The sequence below is a fragment of the Barbus barbus genome, assembly GCF_936440315.1.
Source record: "Barbus barbus genome assembly, chromosome: 34".
NCBI lineage: Eukaryota > Metazoa > Chordata > Actinopteri > Cypriniformes > Cyprinidae > Barbus > Barbus barbus.
In genome coordinates, this window is record NC_136762.1 from 857,501 (window position 1) to 883,602 (window position 26,102).

General features: G+C 37.4%; 3 protein-coding genes across 3 annotated transcripts in view; all 3 read left to right on the forward strand.

Annotated features, from left to right (window-relative positions):
• Positions 1-26,102, forward strand: part of LOC306854576 (transmembrane O-methyltransferase homolog) — a gene marked incomplete at its 5' end in the record, with an annotated part of 605,488 nt that overhangs the window by 17,403 nt on the left and 561,983 nt on the right. The gene's annotated exons all lie outside the window — the stretch shown is intronic.
• LOC306853750 (folate receptor alpha-like) lies at positions 418-5,469 on the forward strand (the record flags this gene model as incomplete). The annotated part of the gene is made up of 5 exons (XM_079391396.1): positions 418-437; positions 1,308-1,437; positions 1,874-2,062; positions 3,078-3,213; positions 4,863-5,469. The coding sequence occupies 5 exons, from the start codon at positions 418-420 to the stop codon at positions 5,126-5,128; spliced, it is 741 nt and encodes a 246-aa protein (XP_079247522.1). The 3' UTR covers positions 5,129-5,469.
• LOC306854592 (phosphatidylinositol 3,4,5-trisphosphate 5-phosphatase 2A-like) overlaps positions 13,081-26,102 on the forward strand; it is a 54,625-nt gene continuing 41,603 nt past the window's right edge. The window contains exon 1 of the mRNA XM_079392740.1: positions 13,081-13,431. Within this exon, the coding sequence (XP_079248866.1) occupies positions 13,280-13,431 (152 nt within the window). The 5' untranslated portion in view covers positions 13,081-13,279. The remainder of the gene's footprint in view (positions 13,432-26,102) is intronic.

Genomic DNA, 26,102 nt, shown 5'->3' on the forward strand with positions numbered 1-26,102 from the left:
TCTTTTATCAAATTTACCTGAAAATTAACTCCCACTGTCGCTCAGAAACGAGCTTCTAAAACAGATTTACAAACCCAAATCTGGTAAAAGTGTGTGAGATCAAAGGAAACCTGATTGTAGATGCACTCAACACGCTCTATAAACCTTGAACACTGAGCTGGGGAGTTCTGCACGAGTTCACTATCACTTCGTGTTTCTGTCGTAATAACTGAGGATTGCTGAAGGTGTGTGTAACGAGGGTCCAGAGTCCATGAGGCAGGTCACAGTGGCCTACAGTACTGACGAGTACTGTACTAATTACTCTTCAGGAAGACTTTGATCTGCTGAACCAGCGAGAGTCACACCGTCCAGAACCTCCTGCAAAATTAAGAGCATTCCTCGTCTTTAACTACCTTTAACTTCAGATTCAACCAGGAAATGGACATTTTACTTGCAAGGTATGAAAACAAAACTTACTTTATCTCATTCATCAGAAGTCTGAGATCACTGGTTAGTATGCCTTTGTTTGGCATTTTCTCTGGTAAAAAGTTTAATTATTTGAATGAAAAGTTCAAATAAAAAAAAATAAGATAATTGTGAGAAGGTTTTAGTATTTTGGCTCATTTTTGCTTTGATGACAGCAACACAAAAAATTTATTAGTCCAATAGAAACAGTACAAAATCAAATATTTATTTACTATTTATAAAACATTTAAATATCTCACCAGATTAATCGGATTCAAACAAAAATGTATTACATATACTTTTTTATTTATTTTTATTGTTTTATTAGTAACAGAAGATTTTAAGAATGTTTGAAGGTTTGTTTTGTTTCATTTTTGCAGCACTAATATTACATAGAAATAGTGCAGAAACAAATATTTAAAGAATGTTAATATATTTATTACATTATTTAAAAAAATATATTTATACTTCTTAATTTTTTTGTTTTATTTTATAATTATTTAATTTATTTCTAAGTAATAAATACATAAATAAATAAATAATCCCAGACATTAGGATTGCATTTACAAATATTTCTAATTAATCGTGAAAAGCGCTATGCAAATAAACTTGAATCGAATACATTTTCTTTGTTTTATTATCTATTTATATAATTATTTCATTCATTTCTTTGTTTTTAGAGAATGTAACAAACTGACAGTTTTAGTTGCTGGTTATATTAGTGTATATACGGTCGTATGGGTTGGAGGACTTGTTGATATATTATAACGTTTGCTGTGAGAACAGAACATCTGCTCTGTGACCTTGAGCTAATCTTCACTGATTTGTCTGTCTCGTCTCTCGTCTGCTGTTCTTTTGCACAGGCTGCTGTTCTTTCCGGTGTTTCTGATAGTGCTGCTGTCCTGTGTTTCTGCTGTAGACAAACTCAACATGTGTATGGATGGAAAACACCAGATATCAGAGCCCAGACCGGAGGGAGAGCTGTATCAGCAGGTACGAGACGCAACACCATCACAGCTCTCACACACTTTTCTCTACTGTAACAATGATCAAATAATGCAAAACAATAAATTATGAAAATGTGCTCTCCCTCAGTTCATCTGAGTTCAGCATGAGTGTGTTTCTTCATCAGGTTTGTAGAAATGTGTCTCTGCATCAGTGTCTCAGCAATGGATGCTCTGCAGTGAATGGGTGCCGTCAGAATGAGAGTCCAAACAGCTGATAAAAACATCACAATAATCCACACCACTCCAGTCCATCAGTTAACATCTGGAGAAGACTCTCATTCTGACGGCACCCATTCACTGCAGAGCATCCATTGCTGAGACACTGATGCAGAGACACATTTCTCCAAACCTGATGAAGAAACTCACTCATCCTGATCTCAGATGAACACATTTCCTGAATGTTTCGTGTTTCTGTCTCTCAGTGTTCTCCGTGGAAAGATAACGCCTGCTGCACAGCGAACACCACAGAAGAAGCTCATCAGGATAATTCATACCTGTACAACTTCAACTGGAATCACTGCGGCATTATGAGCGACAAATGTAAGAAACACTTCATTCAGGACACGTGTTTCTACGAGTGCTCGCCGCACCTGGGGCCCTGGATTCAGCCGGTATGAGATCATTATACTGCTCAGAACTTAGGAATAATTAAGATTTGAATGTTTCTGAAAGAGTCTCCTCTGAACACCAGTGCTGCATTTATTTGATCTAAAATACTGTAAAAATAGTGAAATATTATTACAGTTTAAAACAGCTGTTTTCTATGTGAATATGTGTTAAACTGTAATTTATATCAGTGATCAAAGCTGTATTTTCAGCATCATTACTCCAGTCTTCAGTGTCACATGATCTTCAGAAATCATAATAATATACTGATTTACTGATCAACAAACATTTCTGATTATTATCAATGTTGAAAACAATTCATATTTTTGTGGAAACCGTGATACATTTTATTTTTCAGGATTCACAGATGAATAGAAAGTTCAAAAGAACAGCATTTATTTGAAACAGAAATCTTTTGTAACATTATAAATGTCTTTACTGCCACTTTTGATCAATTGAATAAAATTCATCAAAACTTTTGAATAAAACTATTGATTTATAAAAAATATTTATTTCCCCACAATAATCTTCAGCAGCACAACTGTTTTCAACAGCAATAAATGACATTTTAACAGATATTCACATACTGTAGAAAACAGCTATTTTAGATTATAGTAATATTTCACTGATTTTACAGTATTTTTGATCAAATAAATACAGCCTTTGTGAGCAAAAAAGACTTCTTTCAGAAACATTATAAATCATCATTTTTGCCATCCCTCAGACAACATACAAGTTTGATCACAACATATAATCATTGTTAATAGTGTTCTCCGTTTGATTACGTCATTAACTAACTGCATGATTTTTACTGTACTTTTCTGCCGTATGAACATCATCTTGAGATAATCTATTACTAAATATAATGTAGAACTTTAACTTTCTGTAAAGCTGCTTGCAATGATTTGCATCACGAAAAGCATGAATGGAATTGAATAATTATTCAGATTAATGTCTGGTATAGATTGTTTATATGTGGTGAGCAGGTTTGAGCGTCAGTGTTGTTGTGGTGTATTGAAGGCGAGCGAGTCGTGGCGTAAGGAGCGTATTCTGGACGTGCCGCTGTGTCTGGAGGACTGTGAGAGCTGGTTCGAGGACTGTAAGGAGGATTTCACCTGTAAAGAGAACTGGCACAAGGGCTGGGACTGGAGCTCGGGTCAGTCTGCATGACATCTGATCCAATCCAGTACTCGTTTCTGACTCGTTCTGAGCTGCTGATCACAAAAACAGTGTCTGCTTCGCTCTTTCACGTCACAATGTCTCACTAAATATGATGCATTTCATAGCATTTTTGCTTTTGAGAATCATTTGTGTGGAGAAGAATCTCATATTCTCCCTTAATCAGCAGAAAAACACTCAAACATGATTCCAGTCTGAAATATCTGATCAATTCTCCGCTCATTTTCACATGCGTGACAGGATTTGATGCTGATCCTGATCACAGAGACTGAAGAAAATCAAACATGAACCTGATGATTTCTGCTTCTACTGCATACAAACAGATGCAGATATCACAGATTCTTTATACATTTCTGTAAATTTGTACATTTCTTTGACATTAAATTGAGTTTTTGAATATATCTTTCCACTCCTTTGCAAGTAAGTTCAATTATGCATAAGTTAAATAATACATTATACATTATAATAAATAATACATTAAATGATACAAAAATGTTTGATTGCTTTTGTTATTTTGACAAGTGCATTAAAGCTGATACATATATAGAATTAGAAAAAATATTTATTGTTATTTTGTGAAAAAACTCCATGAAAGTTTTTTAATTATATTTTTGAACTCAGCATCATCAAATGAGCTAATATTGGGCCTTTTCTGCTAATTAGCAGAACGGTTTTTAAATAAAATAAAATAAATAAAATAATTTGTACTGTTTTATTTGTATTATGATTGCAGGTTGTCTAATAAAATAAAATATAAATAAAATAATACTTATTGTATATATATATTCAATTATTGCACGTTGCCTAAAAACATTATTTCTGAATGTTTGCTGTTCAAAATGTCCAGGTTTGTAAATGTTTTAAAAATGTTTTTATTGCTTATACAAATGTTACAGGAACATTACATTTGTATCATTTTGCAAACATTATGGGAATGTTACTTTTGAATGTTCTCTGAAGCAACATTTTAAAAAGTTGGATGAATGATGTATAAATAACGTTTCTGTGCTAATGTTTTGAGAACGTTATTAAAGACCTGATAACATTCTTTTACAGTGTTTTTCAGCTGCTTCCACACAAACTATCTCCTTGTCACACAGTTTCTGAAAGCCGTCACTAAAACAGCAGAAACACACCAAATCTACAAAACCAGACACTAATTCTCAGCCTTTGACTCAGTTTTCAGCTTCATAAAACACTTTTTGTAAAACACAACACACAGTTCTCTATGTAACACACAAATCTAACAGGAAGTAATATTATGGCAAAGGTGTTTGCAAATGTTTGCTTTTGAGATGTGTTTGTGATATTTTTAATGCAGTGCTTCATTTTGCAAGAGATGTGAGGCATTTTGCATTTTGTGTGCAATTCTTTCCAAACCTTTATGACTTTCTTTCTTCTGTTGAACACAAAAGACGATATTCAGAAGAATGTTGGTAACCAAACAGTTGACGGTAGCCATTGACTTGTACAGTATAGAAAAAATACTATGGAAGCCAATGGCTACCGTCAACTGTTTACCATCCCGTTAAGATTACTGGAAGAACGTTTGCTCAGAACTTTGCCAGAGAACATTTCCTGTTCGCTGGAAGCATGCTAACATCTTCACTTCTCTCTCTGTGTCAGGCATTAACCGCTGTCCACGCGACTCTCACTGCAGCCGCTGGACGGAGATCTTCCCCAGCGCTCAGGACATGTGTGAGAAGATCTGGTCAAACTCCTACAAGTACACCACGCTCAGCAAAGACAGCGGCCGCTGCATGCAGATGTGGTTCACGGGTCCGAACCCCAACAGGGAGGTGGCTGAGTATTACCTGAACGGCGGTCCGGAGACGGTCGCCATGGCAACAGGCCTGCAGGTGTTTGTGCTGCTGGTGATGCTGCTGCGCTGACCGGATCACAATCACACCTGAGAATCAACGTCTAAAGACCGACCTCATGGAGGATTTTCTGTGCATGGATCTATAAGTCAAAGCAGCATTCAAAATGAAATCTAATGTTTGTTTATGATAAGCCAGTTTCATGTGGCAAACCATGTGACTTTGAGTAGTATGATGTTGATAATCTGTTTATTGATTTAGATTTGTTAAACTACTCCAGGATGTCTATTGATTAGATGATAATTAGTAATAATAATAGTTATTAATTTTATTAGGTGACATTATTTGAAAAGCATCAATTACTGACTAGAGTGGTGTTCAATAAATGGGGTTAAAAAATGTGAAACTACATTAACAAAGAACACATTCTGGCATGAAATCTATGAATAACTGAATTATATGTGTGTGTGTGTGTGTGTGTGTGTATATATATACACATATGCATATGTACGTGTGTGTGTGTGTGTATATATACATATGCATATGTACGTGTGTGTGTGTGTGTGTGTGTGTGTGTGTGTATATTTGTCAAAATATAAATGTTTATTGAAAATAAATATAAACTTAAAACAACATGCAATAATTATATAAGTAAAATAAAATCTTTATTTTATTCATACAATTATTGCATGTTGTCTAATAAAATAAAATAAAATCATAAAATAAAACAACAATAATTTCTATTATTTTGCACAATTATTGCATGTTGTCTAATAATATAATAAATATTTTTGATTTTTCTTTCATTATTTATTTTATATCATTTTAATTATAAACTTATTGCATGTTGTGTAATGGAATAAAATAAAATATATAATAAAATAAAATATTTAAAAGATCAATTATTTGTAAAAAAAAAAAAAAAAAAAATAATAATAATAATAATAGAATAAAAGAATAATTCATTTTTCATTTTATTTTATTAAACAACATGCAAAAAATATAAATAACATAATAAAACAACAAAACAAGAGGATGCAAGAAAACCAGTGCATGTCCAGCTGTTCTGTCAGTGAACCGACAGGTGGCGCTGTGAAACACAGGAGGTTTAGGAGACCCAGTCCAGAGATGGCCAGACCACAGAGATTATTACTCATTTAACACTTCTCTTGGAGAATATGTGAACATTTGCCAGTTCTCTGAAAGGAAAGTGTGGTTCAAACGGCTTATTAGACAGAAAAACACTCAAATGTAATGAGAAGGTCTAGATGCATCATACACAATCTAGTTGTGATTCTTTTCTATGTAATTTTTAGTCTTTATAGACATGATCTGATAGAAAATCCACACCACAAATCTATTATTTATTATCAATACTGATGTTGGCACTTCAAAGCCTACTGTGGTATTACCATCACTGATACCAGACAATTACACAAAGGTTTGTTCTCTCAATCCTGTCCTCCAAACTAAAATTACAATATTATATTGCTCCTGTTGAGTAAAGAGAGCATAACTGACACACATCCATTATGATCTTTATGATAATTAAATTCAATAAGCCTATAATTTACAAAACATCAACACTATAAAAACAACAACATAAAAGTTGAATACTTATTAAAAATAAAATAAAATGATTTTATTGTATTGTCTAAAAAAATTAAATAAAAACTACATAATCAAAACCTCATAGTTAAATTCATATTAATTAAAATGGATAGTTATCATTAAACAAATAAATAGGATCTTTTTAAACACTTAAACATCCAGTGTTTAAACTGTTTTTAAACATATTTTAAACGTTTTAAAAACATTTACTTGATGATGTGAATCTTAAGGAAACATTACATTGTATCATTTTGTATAATTTTGAGCTTTTGAATGTTCTCTGAGTAGCAAAGTAGCAACATTTAAGAAACGTTAGATGAATGTCCTACTAAAATGTTTCAGAAATTAAATATTCCATGAGTGATGTATAAATCATGTCTTTGTGCACGTTTCGAGAACATTAAAAACAGATAACTTAAAAAAAAAACAGAAGACAGTTTGTTCATAACTTTGAGAAAACCTTGCCAGAACGTTTTGGGAATGTTTCCTGTTACTGTTAATATGTTTATATTTTGTAACTCATTGGCCCTTTATATCAGATCTGCTCAGACCATCTCTAGTTTAAAATGTCAGTTAAAAGCTTATTTATTGACTATGGCTTTTAATTCCTCGGGTGACTAATTCTTAGTTGTATATTTGTCTAATGTCTTCCTGTTTTATGTTATGGTTTATGTCCATGCCCATTCTTATTGTTTTATTTTCTTTTGATGTGCAGCACTTTGGACAACTTCGGTTGTATTAAAATGTGCTTTAAAAATGATGACAGACAGACTCTTTGCATGACATATAGGCTACCTCATTATAGTTCTCAGCATGTGGTTTCAGTTTATGCAGAAAAACTAAACCCACCATAAGAATATTCATAGAAAAAGATGGGACAACTAGCCCCGGTTTCTTTTTCTTGTGTGTGTGTGTGTGTGTGTGTGTCAAGCCAAGTCAAGTCACTATTATTTGTATAGCGCTTTTAATATTGTGTCAAAGCAGCTTTGCATCGGCTTGATATAAAGCTGGGTGGCTTTATATCAGCTTTACAGTATTTAGACGGGAAATAGTTTGTCGAAATAGTGTCATTCTCCTCTGGTCAGACAAAATCAGCAGTTTAAATCTAGGCTAAAGCAGAATCAGATTGTGCAGAGGACTCATCTGGTTCCTGTGGTCTTGTCCCGATGGCCGTCTTGGAGACAAGGTCTTCACTGGGGGTCAGTCTCTGGGGCTCATCTAGGTGTCCTGGCTGTAGAGGTCATCTCTAGGTGCTGATCCACCATCTGATCTGGATACAGTCTGGATCTGGGTGGCTACGGTGACCTCGGAATAAGAAAGAAACAGACTAATATTAGCGAAGATGCCATTCTTCTAACAATGTAACAAGTACATCAGGTGTTTTGGGAAGTGTTCCCGGTTCCGGTTGATCTAATTAATGCAGCCTAACAATCCTTTAACGGATTTGAGTTATAGATATGCGATAGTGTATTATGTGTAAGCCAGGTTAAAGAGATGGGTCTTTAATCTAGTTTTAAACTGACAGAGTGTGTCTGCTTCCCGAACAGTGTTAGGTAGATTGTTCCAGAGTTTGGGAGCTAAATAGGAAAACGATCTGCAGCCCGCAGTTGATTTTGATATTCTAGGTATTATCAAATGGTCAGAGTCTTGAGATCGCAGCGGACGTGAAGGACTATAATGCGATAAGAGCTCACTCAAATACTGAGGAGCTAAACCATTCAGGGCTTTATAGGTAATTAACAAGATCTTAAAATGTATACGATGTTTAATAGGGAGCCAGTGCAGTGTTGACAGAACTTCGGGTCTGACAGCCTGATGGAAATATCACCAAATCACAAACTCCAATCAGGCTCCATCTAACATCACCCCGCTCTGGAACAACCCTGACTTCACAAGCAACAAAAAAACACTCAATTTCCATAAATGGGTAGAAAAGGGCATCACACATATTAATCACATTTTTCAGTCTAACAACCTGGTTTCATTTTCCTACTTAGTCCAGGAGTACGGTATCGGGAGCAATTAATCCTTAAATTATTTACAACTCAGATCAGCTGTTTCATCTAAACATCTAAAATCAACACCAGAACCATCAATCCTCACCTTCCTTCCGCAGTAGCAGATTAAGTTAATATATCCTCCCCGAAAAAAATACTTTCCAAAATATACAAAATTATAACCAATTCAAATAAAACCATAACTTTACCAACAATCAAATGGGAAGAAGGCCTTTCTATTGCTCCTAATACCGATTTCTGGACTCAAATCTGTAAAAATATTTATTCCATGACTAAAAACGATACCCTTCAGCTCATACAGTATAAAACTCTTCATAGAACACACTATACTTGGGAAAGGCTGTTTAAAATGGGATTCACATCGGAAACTTGCTCGCACTGCTCACAAAATTGTGCGGACACATGTATCCACGCCACATGGCACTGCCCACCCATTAAACACTTTTGGAAAGATGTCACTGAATCCCTATCCTGCCTCCTGGGCTGCCGCATCCCATTATCCCCATTACTCTGTCTACTGGGTGATCTATCAACTCTCAATCAGGAAATAACAAACAAAAGGATACTCCTCGTAGCTTTAGCCATCGCCAAGAAAACTATCTTCTTGAACTGGAAATCCCGAAACACTGTTCACATAGCACATTGGAAAAATTTGCTCACAGACTACATCTCCCTAGAATATTTTCCACCTCCTTACAATACTTCGGAACCACAACACTCCAGTTCAGACCTCATTCAACTCTTACAAATGTGACACACTGATTCTAATTATTTATTTATTTGCAGATTATCATACATATTTATACAAGGTTTCAGTAATACTATGAGTGTTTTCACTACTACACTACACTACACTATTATTATTAATATCATAGAAACATTGAACAGTAATAAGATGATGTTGATGGGATGATGTTTTGTATAAGGACGGTAACAGTTTAATAAAGATCATAACACTAAATATAATTAAAATATATAAATATAACTAAATCAAATCTGCACCCAACATATACCACGTTTTTAATGCACCGCATGCTGATTTTAATGCACCACCTCAGCTTTGACATATATACATATACATATAGTTATCTTACCGTGAATGGGAGGAGGGAAAAAAACACCACTGACACAGAAGCTAGGATAGGTGTGGTATGTGTTGGGTATGTGCCATTATTACACTATTATTACTATTGTTACTATTATTATTATTGATTTTACTGTTGCCATCATCACAGAATATTGTTATCAGCACCATCTTTAGTATTATTATTATTATTATTATTAATATTATGCATTGTTAATACTACTTAAATACTACTACTATTATTCAGATTGTCATTGCTGTTATCATCATTGTTGTTCTATTGCTGGTTTTGTGTTTTGTGTTCACCGTATGTTGTATGTTTTGCACTCCTAATAAAAAAAAATCATAAAAAAAAGAACTCTAGCTGCTGCATTTTGAACCAGCTGGAGTTTGTTTATTAAACGTGCAGAGCAACCACCCAATAAAGCATTACAATAATCTAGCCTCGAGGTCATGAATGCATGAATTAATGTTTCTGCATTTGACATTGAGAGCATAGGTCGTAATTTAGATATATTTTCAAGATGGAAAAATACAGTTTTAGAAATGCTAGAAACATGTTTTTCGAAGGAAAGATTGCTATCAAAAAGTACACCTAGGTTCCTAACTGATGATGAAGAATTTACAGAGCAGCCATCAATATTAGACAGTGATCTAGGTTATTACATGCAAAAGTTTTTGGTCCAATAATTAACACCTCTGTTTTTTCAGAATTTAGCAGTAAGAAATTGCTAGTCATCCAGTTTTTGATATCAACTATACATTCCGTTAGTTTTGCAAATTGGTAAGTTTCATCAGGTTGCGAAGAAATATAGAGCTGGGTATCATCAGCATAACAGTTAAAGCTAGCACCATGTTTCCTAATGATATCTCCCAAGGGTAACATGTAAAGCGTGAAAAGTAAGGGGCCAAGTACTGAGCCTTGAGGTACTCCATACTGTACTTGTGATTGGTATGATACCTCTTCATTTACTGCCACAAACTGATGGCGGTCAGATAAGTACAGTTTGAACCATGCCAGTGCACTTCCTCTAATGACAACATCATTTTCTAGTCTATTTAAAAGAATGTTGTGGTCGATACTGTCACACGCGGCACTAAGATCCAGTAGCACTAATAGAGAAATACAACCACGATCAGATGATAAAAGCAGGTTGTTTGTTACTCTAATGAGAGAAGTCTCAGTACTATGATATGGTCTAAAACCTGACTGGAAATCCTCACATATATCATTTTTCTCTAAGAAGGAACATAGTTGTGATGATACTACCTTTTCTGGTATCATTGACAGAAAAGGGAAATTCGAGATCGGTCTGTAATGAATTAATTCTTTGGGGTCAAGTTGTGGTTTTTTTAATGAAAGGCTTAATAACAGCCAGTTTGAAGGTTTTTGGGACATATCCTAATGACAATGATGAGTTAATAATATTCAGAAGAGGATCTATTACTTCTGGAATTTAAGCACGAGACAAGGCCGACCAAAGTGCTGCACAATAAACAATAATATATAATGAGGAGAAAATTAGTAAACAAATTAAAACCATTCAGGGACCAATACAACAAAAAAAGCAGATTAAAAACATTCAAAAGCACACATTACTACATGTTAAAGATGTGTGAGAGAGAAAAGATGTATTTTAAGATATGACTTGAACTCAGATAACAAGTTTAACAATTTTATACAATTCTTCATTTCCAATAGAAGAGAATGAGTGGAATTGTTCCTCAGGGGATCTATAGTGCACCATCTGATGCGATACTGTGGCTGACAGCTGCATGGTTACAATTTTATCTCTAATAGTTTCAATCTTGGAAGTAAAGTAGTTCATAAAGTCATTACTAATGTGCTGCTGGGTAATGTCTGCACCTGCTGATGTTATATTTTTTGTTAATTTAGCCACTGTATTAAATAAATACTTGTGTTTGTTTTCTTCTAAAAGAGACGTAAAGTAAGCAGATCTAGCCGTTTTTAATGCTTTTCTGTAGGATAGGGTACTTTCCCGCCAAGCAATATGAAATACCTCTAATTTTGTTTTTCTCCAGCTGTGCTACCATTTTCCGGGCTGCTCTATTTAGGGCCCGAGTGTGCTCATTATACCACGGTGTTGGACTCTTTTCCTTAATCTTCCTTAAGCGTAAAGGAGCAACCGTATCTGAAGTGTTAGAAAAGTGAGAGTCAGTAGTTTCTGTTACATCATCAAGTTGTTCTGAGCTATTGGATATGCTGAGGAATTGAGATAAGTCAGGAAGATTATTTATAAAGTAGTCTTTTGTGGTAGAAGTGATGGTTCTACTATATTTGTAACAAGGAGTTGGCTTTACAGCTTTAGCTATATGGAATATATACGAAACTAGATAATGATCTGAGATATCATCGCTCTGCTGCAATATTTCAATGCCACTGACATCAATTCCATATGACAGTATTAAATCTAGAATATGATTTCGACAATGAGTAGGTCCTGAAACGTGTTGTTTAACACCAATGGAGTTTAGAATGTCTATAAATGCTGATCCCAACGAATCTCTTTCATTATCAACATGGATATTAAAATCACCAGCAATTAGGACTTTATCTGCAGCCAGCACCTCCTCAGATAGAAAATCAGCAAATTCTTTAATAAAGTCTGTGTGGTGGCCTGTATACAGTAGCCAGTACAAACATTATCATTAACACTTGTTTCTTTGGATAACGTTATATGAAGCACCATTACTTCAAACTAATTATACTTGAAACCTGACCTCTGAGAAATACTGAAAATATTGCTATAAATTTAACTTTTGGACGCGGTTCATAATCGTGTATGAGTGAGTGAGTGTGTGTGTCTGTGTGTGTGAGAGAGAGTGAGTATGAGTGTGTGTGTGTGTGTGTGTGTGTATGAGTGAGTGAGTGTAGAAAGATGTAGAAAGTTTCCTGTGATAGATAATACAGTTTGTACAGTATAAAAACCATTACGCCTATGAGAGTCCCTACAAAAAATGGAAATCAGTGGTGTGTGTGTGTACAGGTTTATATATCCTGGTGGGGACTAAAACCTGAATACACACAGACTCATGGGGAAGTCACGGTGGGGACCTAAATTGAGGTCCCCACGGGTACAAAAGCTTATAAATCACACAGAATTAGGTTTTTTGAAAATCTAAAAATGCACAAAGTCTCCTGTGAGGGATAAGTTTAGGTGTAGGGTTGGTGTAGGGCAATAGAATATAATATATATACATATTATGGTCTGTACAGTAGAAAACCATTATGCCTATGGAGAGTCCCCACAAGGATAGTGAAACACGTGTGTGTGTGTGTGTGTGTGTGTGTGTGTGTGTGTGTGAGAGAGAGAGAGTGCGCCCCTGCTGTCGGATGTGTGTGCTGTGTGTGTTTTCTCTCTCATGGAGGATTTTCAGGAACTAACAGGAAAGCAGGAGAAACTCTGAAACTTGACGCGCGCGGCCCGCGGCTCCTGTGCGGCGTTTGCAGCGGATCCGGAGCGTGTTTCGGTGGAGTCTAGTTCGGTTATGGCCGGCGCGTCCCCCGCTCCGCCGCTCTGGTATCACCGGGATCTGAGTCGCGCCGCGGCGGAGGAGCTGCTCGCTCGCGCCGCGCGGGACGGGAGTTTCCTGGTGCGGGACAGCGAGAGCGTCAGCGGCGCGTATGCGCTATGCGTGCTGTAAGAACCCTGCTTTATACACATATCAGCTAATATATCCAGAACACGTGATCATTAGTGCAACTGAAGTGTGTTTGTGAACTTTCTTTCTTTCTTTCGCACCCTGAAAAGCGAGCGACGCGTCTTTATAACGGGCGTTGCGGTCGCGTCGCGTTGAGCGAAACAAACGTTCTGTGTAGTTGGAGAAACAGATTGTTTTATAAAGTACAGTGCATCTATATAAGACTCTGAGGAGAGCGTTTCAGCGCTCGGTGTTATTCTTCACTAGCGTCTTGTTTTGTGTTATTGCTTCAGAAACGCGTGTTTAGTTTTGCTGTAAAGCGGAACGCGATGAGGGTTATATTCAGTAAAGTTCAGGGTTCTAGTTTAATCCAAACACTTGGAGATGGCCACGCAGAGATCACGTGACCAGTGTGACCTCCACCTCATCATGCATAAAAATAACCAGTGCCATGCTATTCTCTGAGAAGAACACATGGCTCAAATAGTTCTGCAATACTGAATACAATTTCCATTATGGATATAGATTTTAGTTATGCTGGAAGTGTTATAAATCCTTGCATTGCTGGAAATATGGAGAGAAACATTGCAACACTCACTCTGTTGAGTTGGATCTTCTAGATGCATTGGTCAGATCAGCGTCCAGATGATTCATTTCGATTATGCAAATATTTCTATTTCAATTTTAATTTGTAAAAAATCTGTATGCAGTAATCACAAATGCCTGTGAAGGTCATTGAAGAGAAATCATCACCGACAGAAATTCCAACCTGATCCATTGAGAAAATATTAGCATAATATGAGATTTTGTATTAATTTGATTTGCGTGTAAATATACGATTTTTAGAAGAAGTACGCATGACGGTGTACCTCCAAACCTGAGCCTGTGGGGCGTAAATAATAGATCAATGTACGAATTATGCAAATTCGCAAAACATATAGTTACAAATTGTCTTGTAAATTCAGATACGTTTATTGGTCAAAAGTTAGCCGAAGTTCTGAGAACAGTTCCTGATAGCTAAAAACATTCTCAGGACGTTCTTGCAAGGTTCTCTCAAAGTTACGAACAAACGTTCTCCTGGCATCAATTACAGAACTTTGTTCAGAGTGATCTGTCTTTAATAATGTTCTCAAAATGTCTTTTGACATTTCAGACATTCGTCTAAATGTTTTAAATGTTACACTTGTTTCAGAACGTTCAGAGAACATTCCGATGTAACGTTCCCATAATGTTTGAAAAATTATAAACCGGAATGTTCCCTCAATGTTTGCATAACCAAAAATAAACGTTAATAAAACATTTAAAAAACTGTTGAGAAAGAACATAATGTTTTTATAACTTAATGGGACAACATTTGCTAAATGAATAACTCTATTGAGTTGGATCTTCTCGATGCATTGGTCAAATCAGCCTCTAGATGATTCATTTTGATTTTCCAAATATTTTCAATTAATTTTCAGTTTATATAAATTCAAATTTGTAAAAACTCTGTGCTGTTATCACAAATGACTGTGAAGGTCACTGACAGAGAAATTCCAACCTGATCCATTGAGAAAATGTTAGTATATTATGAGATTTTGATTTGCGTGAAAATGTAAAATTTTTAGAAAAAAGTAAGCGTGACGGTGAGAACATTCAAATGTAACGTTCCCATAATGTTTGCAAAATTATAAAATGGAATGTTCCCTGAATGTTTGCATAACCAAAAATAAACGTTTAAAAAACTGTTGAGAGAGAACATTCAGAAATAATGTTTTTATACGTTTTACATTTTAAACGCCAGGCCATAAAACCCCCAGTTTGTTTCTGATTGGAGTGTGTGATTTTTGTTTATCTCTGGATGTGTGTGTGTGTGTGTGTGTGTGTGTGTGTGTGTTGCTGGTGCTCGTCTGAAGTGTTTGGATGTGCGAGTGTTTAGTCGGGGCTGTTTTTAAAGCAGTGAACGCGTCACAGCACGCTCACATTTCTGAGCGACGGCGCTGTTGGCATGAAACGTTCCGTACAGACGCAGGGAGATCCTACCAACACGCTTGTGCTTGTGTGTGTGTGTGTGTGTGTGTGTGTGTGTGGACTGGCACAACAGATGAACTATTTTAAGCAGTTGCTGCGTCTCTCGTGCCAGCTGTGAAAAACAGAGCGTGTGTGTCTGAGCTTCTTTGTTTTTGCCAAACACTCCTAGAGGAACCAAACACGTGTTTCTCTGAGTTTTGCATGTTCTGAAGGGAATCTGAGCAGAGTTTGACCATGCAAAACATGCTGGGGAAATGGTGCATCTGATCACTTAAAACAACAACATCACAGCTCTACTCGACAACACACGTGATTTGAGGAATCATTGATATCTGGAGCTAAAATGCTGCACTTATACCATTAACTTCCACAGTAAAGTGCAAACTGTGCTATATATATACATATCCATATCCATATCCATATATATATATATATATATATATATATATATATATATACATATTTATTTAAGTTTTATTTTGTTTTTAGACAAAGTTAAACTATATGCAAATGAGACATTTTGCCTTTGCAACTACATTTTAAATAAATATTTGATTTCTTTTCAAATGAATTTTGAAGTTTTAATTATGTGGAGTTTTTCACAAACAGCTCACAGTCACATATTCGTCAGAAAGCTGAAAATCTCGCTAAACTCTTTTCTCTGTGTCAGCAGTAAACGGTTTCTTTTCTGCATTGTTTGCTGAATTGTGTTTCTGGTCAAACACACGAGTGTAAAAATAGCAGGAGAGTTTTAGTGTGTCGCGCATGAATCCGGTGAAGTTTCCGCGGATTCCAAACAAGTCTTCAGCGTCTTGAGTTTTGGCATCGAGTGGCGTTTTCCATCTTTTGGGTTTGTGAGTTGTAAAATCTCTTCCTCAGACATCTAAGAGACATTAGAGGACACGTTTCACAGATGTGTGCAAGAAAGTCAATCTCATGAAAACCCTAAAATTAAAAGAAAAATGAACAATGAAGCCCAATTATTTTCATGACATTAAACACATTTCCCTCTAAATATCATTACTGTAATGTGAAAAACAGTTATTGACATATTATTTTAATTATAAGCTATGTATACAGCAAGAAAGTATTTGTTGTACAAATATTTGTCAAATAAAATAATGATATGCAATCCTTAAGAATGAGAATTAGAAAAACTCAAAGGGAATTTGGAGGATAAATGTTCTTTTCATAAAAATAATCCAATGCAAAATGTCCTAATAGTCATAATGTTTTCATGCAACTTTGTTTACATCAGTTATATTACACATTGAATCCAGTGTTTCTACGTGTGTGTGTGTGTTTGAGACAGGTGTATGTCCTGTGAGGTCATATTTGCATGAGCAGGAAAGTGATGTGGACGTGGGTGTGTGTTTGAGGTCAGTGAGGTCAGTCAGTACTGAACACATTTGGATGAATTAATATTCACATTAGAACAGCTCAGTGTGTTAAAGGAATAGTTCACACAAAAATGAAAATGTGCTGAAAATGCACTCTCCCTCAGGTCATCTGAGATCAGGATGAGTGTGTTTCTTCATCAGGTTTGTGGAAATGTGTCTCTGCATCAGTGTCTCAGCAATGGATGCTCTGCAGTGAATGGGTGCCGTCAGAATGAGAGTCCAAACAGCTGATAAAAACACACATTTCTACAAACCTGATGAAGATCTCAGATGAACTGAGAGTGAGCACATTTTCAATTTTGGCTGACCTGTTCCTTTAACATGCAATTTTTTTGAGTTCATATTTTGGTTCATATAATGCTTGTATATAGTAAGCATTACCAGTTGATCTTCTCTAATACAGCCTCACGTGTGTGTGTGTGTGTGTGTGTGTGTGTGTGTTTGTGTGTGTGTGTGAGATGACATCTTCAGGTTTTCACCAGCTCAAACTGAATTTATCCAGGGAGGAGTCGACAGGCCTTTTCTGTCTGTGGTCAAACACACACACACACACACACTGTGTTTCCTTCTGCTGTTTTCTGTGGGTGTGTCTGTGTCTATAAAAGCCCGTGTTCAGACGCCAAGATCCCGCTGCTGCTGCTAGAAATGGGAAGCACTTGTCTTTGTGCTGATGTGTGAGGCGGTCTGGACTCATGATTCACTCAAATCTATTCATAAATACACACTGACTCAACACAGCTTTACAGTTAAGGATTATAATATCTCAGTCTTCATGCCTTATAGTTGCATCTAGAAGATTAGATCTGTGAGATAATATAGTTTACATTTTACAAGATTATAATGTTATATAATATGTATATAATATGTAAAAAATTTTAATCTGATTTTTTTATATTTTCTGGTTGTTTTTTGACTTTTTTTGTATGTTTATTTCGTTTTTTTAGTAAGTTTTAGTTTTCCATTTCACTTATTTTAATACTTAACTAAAAATGTATCAAAGTTAAAAGAGTTTGTGCTTAAAACAAGAAAATTAAATGAAAATGAGAAATGTTGCTTTGGCAGCCAAATTCAATTAAATTCATGTTTTTATATTTTATATTATTTCAGTTAATGTTTATTTTATTATTAGTTATTATTTTATTATTAGTAATGAACATCTTTTTAATGATTTCAGTTTGACTTTTAGTTAATTACATTTATTAAAGGGGTCGTGACTTTTATAAATTATTTTAATATGTTCCTTGACATTTACTTATAATGTTAATAAAGTCTTTTGCACACCAAAAAAAAATAAAAAATAAATGTGGAAATTTGGTTTCTAATATCATGACCTCTATAATAATAACTACAATGTTGTTGCAGCTTGTTTCTTAAATGTATACTAGTAGTTAATTCAACTCGTGTTTAACTCTACTAACAAACTAGTAGTTTATTTTTAATATTCTAAGAACGTTAAAATGTCCAGTTTTCTTGTTGTGACTATAACGTTGTTTAAAGGTTACAAAAGTGATTCTTAGATGTGTATCAAGTACAAATACATCATAAGGACATTTCAAGAATGATGTTCTTCCTCTCAACATTATGAAAATGTTTATCAAATATTGATCAAGTGATAAACATTACTTTAAGAATGTTTTGTTCTAACATTGCAATGCATTTGTTTTGTTTTTTGCATTACTGACACTATTTTCCTATTTGATACTGTAAAGCTGCTTTGACACAATTTGTATTGTTAAAACATACTTACATAAATAAAGGTGACTTGACTAACATTTATATAAGTTAAAAAACATTAGTGAAAGATGTGAGAAGGTTCCCTGTTAGCTGGTTACTCGCTGGGGAAGGGTTATTAAGTTAAAGCAGTAGTTTGTGTGAACAACCAGTTTAGTCTGAATATTAGAACAAAGATTAGTCTGAAGTTGAGAAAACTCCAGAATGCAGCCTGTTTCTGTATTTTTAACTCCAGTCTGCGGTTCTGTGTATATATGAGTGTTTATGGAGGTTTCTCTCTTTTATTATAGTGACCTTTTAAAACACACACACACACGCATGTGGTTGTTATAGCGACATGGCTCTTGGCACACACTGATGATGATTTAGAGACGCTGCACAGTGTGTGTGTGTGTGTGTGTGTGTGTGAGATTGTTTGAGTCACATATGACACAGGAGAGTCCAGAAACACACACACATGCAGTGTTTTATGATGCGGAGGCCAAACACACTCACAATCTAGCTTCGCTTTTCTGTTGAATCTCAATCTTACTTTCACTCTCTGTTGTTTAAAGTGATAATATATAACTTAATGCCCACCATATTTGTGGTATTATCTATCAAACTAATTTGATCGTTCGCTTTTTTAAAACCGTGAGTGCAGCGCGTTAGCATTCGTTAGCCCATTAGCTTGTCCCTCTCGGTTCCGTTTGCTCTTCTATTCGCACCTATTATTGTTTTCTTTTTTCTCGCTCCATTTTTCACGAGTTCATCAAACAGCATTGGTAAGCGAATCATTCTTCAATTACGGTGAGTAATGGCTTCTTCTCCTGCTATTGTTGTTTGCACTGTTTGCCACATGTACAGTTTATCTCTCTCTGTGTCGATGAGGGATTCACATGTGATAAATGCAGGGATATAGTTAGGCTGACAGAGAAGGTTTCAGAATTAGAGACACGCATCCAAACTTTAGTTGAGAACAGTAAGAATGTGAGGGATGTAGATACTGCTTTGGATGTGACTAGCTCAGGGAGTCCTGTACATTGCTTGGTTCCGGCATTAGAGCCCGTGCAGCAGGGCAGCTGGGTGACTGTGAGGCGGCCTAGTCACGGGTCAAAACACTGCTCTTCCGTTCCGATCAGAACATCAAACAGGTTCTCCCCACTCAGTGAAGCACCCACTGAGAAACCTGATGCTCTAGTTTTTGGCGATTCTATTGTACGGAACGTGAAAATAGAGACACCAGCCACCATAGTCCAATGTTTACCGGGAGCCAGAGCGCCAGACATCTTGTGACACACCTGACAAAGTGCTGGCTAATGCTAAACGTAAATTCAGTAAGATTGTTATTCACGTCAGTGCTAATGATGTTCGACTTCACCAGTCGGAGATCACTAAAAATAGTGTTAAAGAGGTGTGTGAACTTGCAAGTACGATGTCAGACACTGTAATATGCTCTGGTCCCCTCCCTGCTTACCGGGGTGATGAGATACATAGCAGACTGTCGTCACTCAATGGCTGGATGTCTAAGTGGTGCCCGCAGAATAACATAGGTTTCATAGACAATTGGACGAGTTTTTGGGGCAGACCTGACCTGTTGAAAAGAGATGGTGTTCATCCCTCCTGGGGTGGTGCCGCTCTTCTCTCTAGAAATATGGCACATATTCTTAGAGTTCGTACTTGACTAACTGGGGCCCAGGTCAGGAAGCAGACAGACTGGCTAAACCGACCGTCTGCTAGCCGCCTCACGTCACAGAAGTCAGTTAATTCTCAGCACATAGAGACTCTTTCACCTAGATATCACACTATAGAGACTGTGTCTGTTTCCCAAACTAGAAAATACAGAAACCATACAAACCAAGGTAAGAGTAACAATTTAATTGATGTTCAACAAATAAAAAACAGATATAATACAGATAAACAAATGATAAAACTTGGCTTATTGAATATTAGATCCCTTTCTACAAAATCACTTTTTGTAAATGATATGATCACTGACCATAAACTAGATGTGCTTTGTTTGACAGAAACCTGGCTAAAACCAGATGAATACATTACTTTAAACGAGTCTACCCCCCAAGATTACAGTTACAAACATGAACCGCGTCCAAAAGGTAAATGGGGAGGTGTTGCTACAATTTATAGCAATATTTTCAGTATTTCTCAGAGGTCGGGTTTCAAGTATAATTAGTTTGAAGTAATGGTGCTTCATATAACGTTATCCAAAGAAACAAGTGTTAATGATAAACCCCCTGCGATGTTTGTACTGGCTACTGTATACAGGCCACCAGGGCACCATACAGACTTTATTAAAGAATTTGCTGGCTGCAGATAAAGTCCTAATTGCTGGTGATTTTAATATCCATGTTGATAATGAAAGAGATTCGTTGGGATCAGCATTTATAGACATTCTAAACTCCATTAGTGTTAAACAACACGTTTCAGGACCTTCATTATTGTCGAGATCATACAAATTTAATACTGTCATATGGAATTGATGTCAGTGGCGTTGAAATATTGCAGCAGAGCGATGATATCTCAGATCATTATCTAGTTTCGTGTATATTCCATATAGCTAAAGCTGTAAAGCCAACTCCTTGTTACAAATATAGTAGAACCATCACTTCTACCACAAAAGACTACTTTATAAATAATCTTCCTGACTTATCTCAGAGCAGCCCAGAAAATGGAGCGCAGCTGAAGAAAAACTAAATTAGAGGTATTTCATATTGCTTGGCGGGAAAGTACCCTATCCTACAGAAAAGCATTAAAAACGGCTAGATCTGCTTACTTTACGTCTCTTTTAGAAGAAAACAAACACAAGTATTTATTTTATGCAGTGGCTAAATTAACAAAAAATATAACATCAGCAGGTGCAGACATTACCCAGCAGCACATTAGTAATGACTTTATGAACTACTTTACTTCCAAGATTGAAACTATTAGAGATAAAATTGTAACCATGCAGCTGTCAGCCACAGTATCGCATCAGATAGATCCCCTGAGGAACAATTCCTCTCATTCTCTTCTATTGGAAATGAAGAATTGTATAAACTTGTTAAATCATCTAAACCAACAACCTGTATTTTAGACCCTGTTCCATCTAAGCTCCTAAAAGAGGTGCTTCCAGAAGTAATAGATCCTCTTCTGAATATTATTAACTCATCATTGTCATTAGGATATGTCCCAAAAACCTTCAAACTGGCTGTTAAAACCACAACTTGACCCCAAAGAATTAATTAATTACAGAACGATCTCGAATCTCCCTTTTCTGTCAAAGATATTAGAAAAGGTAGTATCATCACACCTATGTTCCTTCTTAGAGAAAAATTATATATGTGAGGATTTCCAGTCAGGTTGCTCTCATTAGAGTTACAAACAACCTGCTTTTATCATCTGATAGTGGTTGTATTTCTCTATTAGTGCTACTGGATCTTAGTGCCGCGTGTGACACTATCGACCACAACATTCTTTTAAATAGACTAGAAAATGATGTTGTCATTAGAGGAAGTGCACTGGCATGGTTCAAATCGTATTTATCTGACCGCCATCAGTTTGTGGCAGTAAATGAAGAGGTATCAAACCAATCACAAGTACAGTATGGAGTACCTCAAGGGTCAGTACTTGGCCCCTTACTTTTCACGCTTTACATGTTACCCTTGGGAGATATCATTAGGAAACATGGTGCTAGCTTTCACTGTTATGCTGATGATACCCAGCTCTATATTTCTTCGCGACCTGATGAAACTTACCAATTTGCAAAACTAACGGAATGTATAGTTGATATCAAAAACTGGATGACTAGCAATTTCTTACTGCTAAATTCTGAAAAAACAGAGGTGATAATTATTGGACCAAAACTTTTGCATGTAATAACCTAGATCACTGTCTAATACTTTTTGATAGCAATCTTTCCTTCAAAAAACATGTTTCTAGCATTTGTAAAACTGCATTTTTCCATCTTAAAAATCTATCTAAATTACGACCTATGCTCTCAATGTCAAATTCAGAAACATTAATTCATGCATTCATGACCTCGAGGCTAGGTTATTGTAATGCTTTATTGGTGGTTGTTCTGCACGTTTAATAAACAAACTCCAGCTGGTTCAAAATGCAGCAGCTAGAGTTCTTACTAGAACCAGGAAGTATGACCACATTAGCCCGGTTCTGTCAACACTGCACTGGCTCCCTATTAAACATTGTATACATTTTAAGATCTTGCTAATTACCTATAAAGCCCTGAATGGTTTGGCACCGCAGTATCTGAGTGAGCTCTTATCGCATTATAGTCCTTCATGTCCGCTGCGATCTCAAAACTCTGGCCATTTGATAATACCTAGAATATCAAAATCAACTGCGGGCGGGAGATCGTTTTCCTATTTAGCGCCCAAACTCTGGAACAATCTACCTAACACTGTTCGGGAAGCAGACACACTCTGTCAGTTTAAATCTAGATTAAAGACGCATCTCTTTAACCTGGCTTACACATAATACACTATCACATTTCTATAATTCAAATCCGTTAAAGGATTATTAGGCTGCATTAATTAGATCAACCGGAACCGGGAACACTTCCCAAAACACCTGATGTACTTGTTACATTGTTAGAAGAATGGCATCTTCGCTAATATTAGTCTGTTTCTTTCTTATTCCGAGGTCACCAGATCCAGACTGTATCCAGATCAGATGGTGGATCAGCAGATGGTGTAAAGCTTATATAAAGCCACCCAGCTTCATATCAAGCCGATGTAAAGCTGCTTTGACACAATTTGCCATGTTAAAAACGCTATACAAATAATAGTGACTTGACTTGACTTGACCATCTGCATGCCTCATTACACAGACATTCACACTCTCTGTGTCTGTTTCTCACTTTCCCTCTACATTTCACTCTCTCTATTCTACTTCCTGCTCCTAAAGACGGACACACACACACACACACACAGATAGATTGATGCTGTTATCATGTATTTGCAAATATGCATAGTCAATGTGTTTTCAAACATGTTTTGAAGAACTCACACTAACACACACAGTTTGCTTATCAAATGATTTGGTTTTCAGATTTCTGGCTGTGTTTCTAGATCTACAGACACACACACACACACACACACTCGCTCATGGATTTGTTAGTCAAAACAACATGAGTGTGTGTGTTTGGTGTATGTATGTGTGTTTGTTGTGTGTGTGTGTGTGTGTGTGTGTACCTTAACCTTACTTTAAGGACAAATTTGTCCCCAGCATTGTAATTTTTGAATTATTCATATGTTTGTTAATATATTGACGCGTACAAACATCAACTCTCGCCGGCGGCTACTGAGAAGCTACGAGGCCTTTGTTTACTGCTGGAGCCGGACCTCGATGTGAGAGAGGACGGAAGTGCGGTAAGCGCGGAGGTATACGAGCTAGGCTAAGAGCTAACCCCACAAGACCGACTCTTCCAACACTCATGCTCTCAAACGTTCGCTCTCTGGAAAACAAGCTGGACTTAATTCAACTCAGTCGGTCTACACAGCATGAGGCAAAGGATTGTTGTGTGTTTGTTTTCACCGAAACATGGCTAAACGACAACATCCCGGACTCCGCCATTCAGCAGCACGGGCTAACCACCTTTCGAGCGGATAGAGATTCATCACTATCTGGTAAGACCCGCGAAGGTGGCTTATGTGTGTATAGGTGGCTTGTGTCACCAAGACCATCACCACACGTGCAAACCAGAAGCCATGGATGACAGCAGAGGTTCGTGGGCTGCTAAAGACCAGAGATGAAGCATTCAGATCAGGAAATAAAGCAGCCCTCAAAACAGCAAGAGCCAGTCTGTCCTGTGGCATCAAAAATGCAAAACGGTCATATGCTCAAAAAATCAACAATCACTTCACAGACAGCAGAGACACACGGAGCCTGTGGCAAGCCATTCAGACCATCACTGACTACAAGCCGCCGCCACAGGCCTGTGATGATGACACATCCCTCCCTGATGCACTCAACCACTTTTATTCACGGTTTGAAATGCAGAATGACACACCTGCACAAAAACTGCCCACACCTCCCAACGACCGGGCGCTCTGTCTGTCTCCAGCCGACGTAAGGAAGACCCTATCTAGGATTAATCCACGCAAGGCTGCAGGTCCTGACAACATACCTGGCCGTGTTCTGAGAGACTGTGCTGCACAGCTGACAGATGTGCTTACAGATATCTTCAACACCTCGCTGAGCCAGGCAGTCGTCCCCACGTCTCAAATCCACAACAATCATACCGGTACCAAAGAAAGCACCTGTGTCCTGTCTAAATGACCACTGTCCCATAGCACTGACTCCAATCATGATGAAGTGCTTTGAGAGGCTAGTCATGCACAACATCAAAACCAGCCTCCCCAACACACTCGACCCGCTCCAGTTTGCATACCGTCCAAACCGCTCTACGGACAATGCAATTTCCTCCACCCTCCACCTGGCTCTTACCCACCTAGAAAATAAAGACTCCTATGTTAGAATGCTGTTCATTGACTTCAGCTTGGCATTCAACACAATAATCCCACAACAGCTCATAAATAAACTAAACTTAACAATTCTCTTTGTAATTGGATCCTGGACTTGCTAACCGAAAGACCTCAGTCAGTCCGTGTCGGCCACAACACCTCGAGCTCTACCACACTGAGCACAGGTGCCCCACAAGGCTGTGTGCTCAGCCCGCTGCTCTTCTCATTGCTGACCCACGACTGCACTGCCAAGTTCAGCTCCAACCACATCATCAAGTTTGCTGATGACACAACAGCGGTAGGTCTCATCAGCAACAATGATGAAACGCACTACAGAGAGGAAGTGGCACAGCTGGCTGAATGGTGTGGCACTAACAATCTGTCCCTCAATGTGGAGAAGACAAAGGAGGTTGTGATGGACTTCAGGAGAAACACCGTTGACCACCCCCCACTGACCATCGACAGCTTGACTGTAGAGAGAGTCAGCAGCACTAAATTCCTGGGGGTGCATATCACAGAGGATCTCACCTGGACCACCAACACCATGTCACTCTCCAAAAAGGCACAACAGCACCTACACTTTCTCCGCCAGCTGAAAAGAGCAAGTCTCCCTCCACCCATCCTCACCACATTCTACAGAGGCACCATTGAGAGTGTGCTGACCAGCTGCATCACTGTCTGGTACGGGAACTGCAGTGCTGCTGACCGCAAGACCCTCCAGCGGACAGTGAACACAGCTGCAAAGATCATCGGTGCCCCTCTCCCCTCCATCCTGGATATTTCCCTTACACGATGCTCCAGCAAAACCAACAGCATCGTGAAGGACTCCACCCATCCCTCCCACAGTCTCTTCCAGCTCCTACCATCAGGAAGACGGTACCGGAGCATCAGAGCCCGCTCCGCCAGACTGTTCAACAGCTTTTTCCCCCAGGCTGTGAGAGCCCTGAACTCAAATCACCCCGCCCCCCTCTGAAACCCCATGCAAACTCCTACCTCCTGAAACATGGACCACCCCAAACACCCCCCCCCCCCCTCCAACCTTACCACACCAAAGAAAAAACTGTATGGAAC